This window comes from Marmota marmota, unplaced genomic scaffold (genome assembly GCF_001458135.2).
Source record: "Marmota marmota marmota unplaced genomic scaffold, marMar, whole genome shotgun sequence".
Taxonomy (NCBI): domain Eukaryota; kingdom Metazoa; phylum Chordata; class Mammalia; order Rodentia; family Sciuridae; genus Marmota; species Marmota marmota.
The window spans coordinates 42,539,977-42,543,553 of NW_026000082.1; the positions used below are offsets into that span (position 1 = coordinate 42,539,977).

Genomic DNA, 3,577 nt, shown 5'->3' on the forward strand with positions numbered 1-3,577 from the left:
TTTTTTTTTTTTTTTTTTTTTTAAGAGAGAGAGAAAGAGAATTTTTTTAATATTTATTTTTTAGTTTTCGGCGGACACACATCTTTCTTTGTGGTGCTGAGGATCAAACCTGGGCCACACACATGCCAGGCGAACGTGCTACCGCTTGAGCCACATCCCCAGCCCTGTACCCTCTTTTAATACAGGAGTTAAGGCTGGAAGTGGAGCTGTCTGTTCATTGAAATACAGCTCACTCAAATCGGGTTGGAAAAAACCTGAAGATCCTATATCTAACATAGTTGAAAGCAAATTAATTATGATATTCTTGTTTTGGGTTGGGGGCTGGGAGGAGGGAAATGATTTCCTTTGGTTGCCACTGCCTCTGCACCACAGCACCAGGAGGATTTAGTCCGCTGTACTAACCCAGGAACTGCCAGTTCCCCGTTATCACCAAGATCCTAGCAGCCAGGTTGCTAGATGCATTTGTGGCATTGTGAGCTGTGAGCTAATTAAGTAGATAAACAATTTTTGGAAACGATGAGTGTTGATTCATGTTTCCATTTTTTTTTTTATTGATGATTCTTCCAGTTTTCAAAGATGTGCATAATTGGTATATGAATTAAGGATTGGTAGAGATGAGGTGAGAGTTTCCTGTCCCCTCTCTTGCCCTCCCCCTCACCTTTTTTGTTGTGGTTGTTCTAATCAGATATACATGACAGCAGAATGTATTCATTGTACACAAATGGAGCACAGTTTTCACTTCTGGTTGTAGGGTCACACCATTTGTGCAATCATACATGTACCTAGGGTAGTGATGTCCATCCCATTCCACCATTTTTCCTACCCCATCCCCTATCCTCAGCTCTCCCTCCCCTTTACTCAATCCAAAGTTGCTCTACTCATCTCTCACCCCCACCCCCCATTATGGATTAGCATCCACTTATCAGAGAAAACATTCAGCCTTTGATTTTGGGGGATTGGCTTACTTTGCTAAGCATGATATTCTCCAACTCCATCCATTTACCTTCAAATGCCATAATTTTATTCTCTTTTAATGCTGAGTAATATTCTTCTATGTGTGTGCGCGCATGCATTTTACAGTTTCTTTATCCATTCTTCTATTGAAGGGTCCCCCTTACCTTTTGCAACATTTCAGATCTTTCTCAAAGTCCCAAAGTATATTTTCTTCCTATTATTCTTTTTATCAGTGCTAGAGAGAAATGCTGGATGTTTGTAAGGTAGAGTGGCATAGTGAACCATCTGGGTAGATGTGGGTGGAACAAAGCAAGTAAATATATTATAGAGTAATAAAATTATCTCAGGTGTCTCTTCAAGAAAGGGTTGGCATGCTGGACATGGTGGCACTAGCCTATAATTCCAGCTGCTTGGGAGGCTGAGGCAGGAGAATTGCAAGTTCAAAGCTAGCCTCAGCCTCTTAGTGAGGCCCTAAGCAACTCAGAGAGACCCTAAGGGCTAGGGAGGTGGCTCAGTGGTTAAGCGCCCTGGGCTCAATTCTCAGTACCAAAAAAGAAAAGAAAAAAAAAGGCTGGCTGGTTGCCTGCAAAGGAGTGTAGGTGCTCCTGTTAGCAGCTTCAAGGTCTACCCCTTGGAGCCAAGGTCATGCTCTTCCTAGAGGGGTCCCAACCAGTGGCTGAGCAAAGCAGTGATGTAAGAACTTCTCCCTGTCCCCTTATATTGTGTTCCTTTAACTGGCCATCTGTACTAGCTCTCACAGGCTTTGGCAGTCTGTGATCTAATGTGTCCACCCACCCCCCCAGTCCTGCTTCTTCCTCTCACAGAAGTTACTCATCAGTCAACCTTTTTCATTCTTAATAATGTTTAGTATCTGCTTCCTGAAGAATCTAACTTGGGTCACAGTTCTTATATAAGTCACCCTGTTTCCTTAATTTTACCCTTTTTATAAAACCGCAGTCCTTGTCTGCAAGGCTTTGCATGCATCAGTGGTTTTCTCTATACATTTATGGTCTTTTCATAAAATTTAAGGAATACAGAAAAGTACAAAGAGGAAAATATTAAAATGATCTGTTATCTCCACTAGAAATAACTACTGATAATAGCTTATTTGGGTAAACTTCAGAAAAGTGCATAAGTACTCAGTTCAGTGAATCTTTCATGAACAGAACATATCTGTGTAACTAGTACCCAGTCAGGAAAACAGAACTTTACTAACATTTTAGGAGCTTCCCATTTGCTCGCCACTGTCCTCATTTGTAATATAAGTAAAATTTAAAACTTGACATAAGTATAATTAGGTAGTATATGTAATCTCGTCATCTTTTGCTCAGTATTATGTCTGCAAGGTTTATCTGTGTGTATGTACTCTTCATTCTTGGCTGTATAATATTCCACTGTGCGAATATACCACCATTTATCTTTTCTGGACATTTGGGTTGTTTCAGTTTTCATTCCCTGGATCTGTTATGATGTTTTCTGTGGTAAACGTTGTATTATATTATCACATAATTATATGTAATAATTATAGCTAATTATTCTGGGAGCATTTATTATGCTCTTAAGTGACTTGTTTTTATGTAAAAGCCAGAAAAAAAAATGTCTTGTTTTGCTTTTGCAGTGCTGAGAATCAAACCAAGTTTTGTACGTGCCAGACAAGCTTTCTTGTCACTGAAAATACCCCAAAAATGGTATTCTTAACTCACATCCTCAGAATTTTATTACTCTTTGCAGGACCCAGAGTTAGTTTTTCCTTTAAGTTCAAGATTTTGGATCGTTGTTATTGGCCAATGGAAGCTAGCTGTTATTCTCTTTGTTGTCTGTGTCAGACTTTTTGAGTTAAAGTAGTTAGTTTTCCAGTTTTAAGATTGTACCAGAACTTGGCTGCCTTCCTGGTTTCCAGTGTGTGTGTGGGTATAATCAGATCCTTTGTAGGTGGGCTTGGGTTTTGAGCTCCTCCTGTTAGATTAAGGTGGCTCACAACTACTGTGGGGAAATGCTGAAGAGAAGAGGTCGTGGTGAGGGAGGAAATCTGAACAGCCTGAGTCCTGGGCTGCTGCTAACAATCTGCAGGATGTTTGTTTCTTGTCTACTCCAGCTGTCAAGTGGAATGTCATGGCCAGCTTCTCGGACAGTGAAGATGACAGTTTCATGGCTGTGGACCAAGAAGAAACTGTGCTGGAAGGGACAATGGAGCAAGACGAGGACCCCCACCCAGTACTGGATGTCGAGGAGCCTAGACATGACAGATCCATGTCTGAGCTGCCAGAAGAGGTCTTGGAGTATATCCTGTCCTTTCTCTCACCGTATCAGGAACATAAAACCGCAGCCCTTGTCTGCAAACAGTGGTATCGACTTATCAAAGGTACTGTGAAGGCAAAAACTTTATTAATAAACCGTTTCAAATTGTGTTCAATGATTTATTTTTAGATTCCCAACTTCCTTTTCTCCCTTAAATGTATTATGATTATAAAATTTAGTATAAGACAACCCATTTTCCTTTTTTTTTATATTGGTTGGTTTTATGCATAGCTTGAATATATAGTATTTAAAATGAAGATTTACAGTTTAAAAATGAGGATTCTTTTTAAAAGCTTCATATTCTTTTTTTTTTTTTTTTTGGTAC

General features: G+C 39.8%; 1 protein-coding gene across 2 annotated transcripts in view; it reads left to right on the plus strand.

Moving 5' to 3' along the window:
• Fbxo42 (F-box protein 42) overlaps window positions 1-3,577 on the plus strand; it is a 102,509-nt gene that overhangs the window by 43,297 nt on the left and 55,635 nt on the right. For both annotated transcript variants that reach the window (XM_048816258.1, XM_015485651.2), the window contains exon 2: window positions 3,050-3,316. In XM_048816258.1, the coding sequence (XP_048672215.1) occupies window positions 3,067-3,316 (250 nt within the window). In that variant the 5' untranslated portion in view covers window positions 3,050-3,066. The remainder of the gene's footprint in view (window positions 1-3,049; window positions 3,317-3,577) is intronic.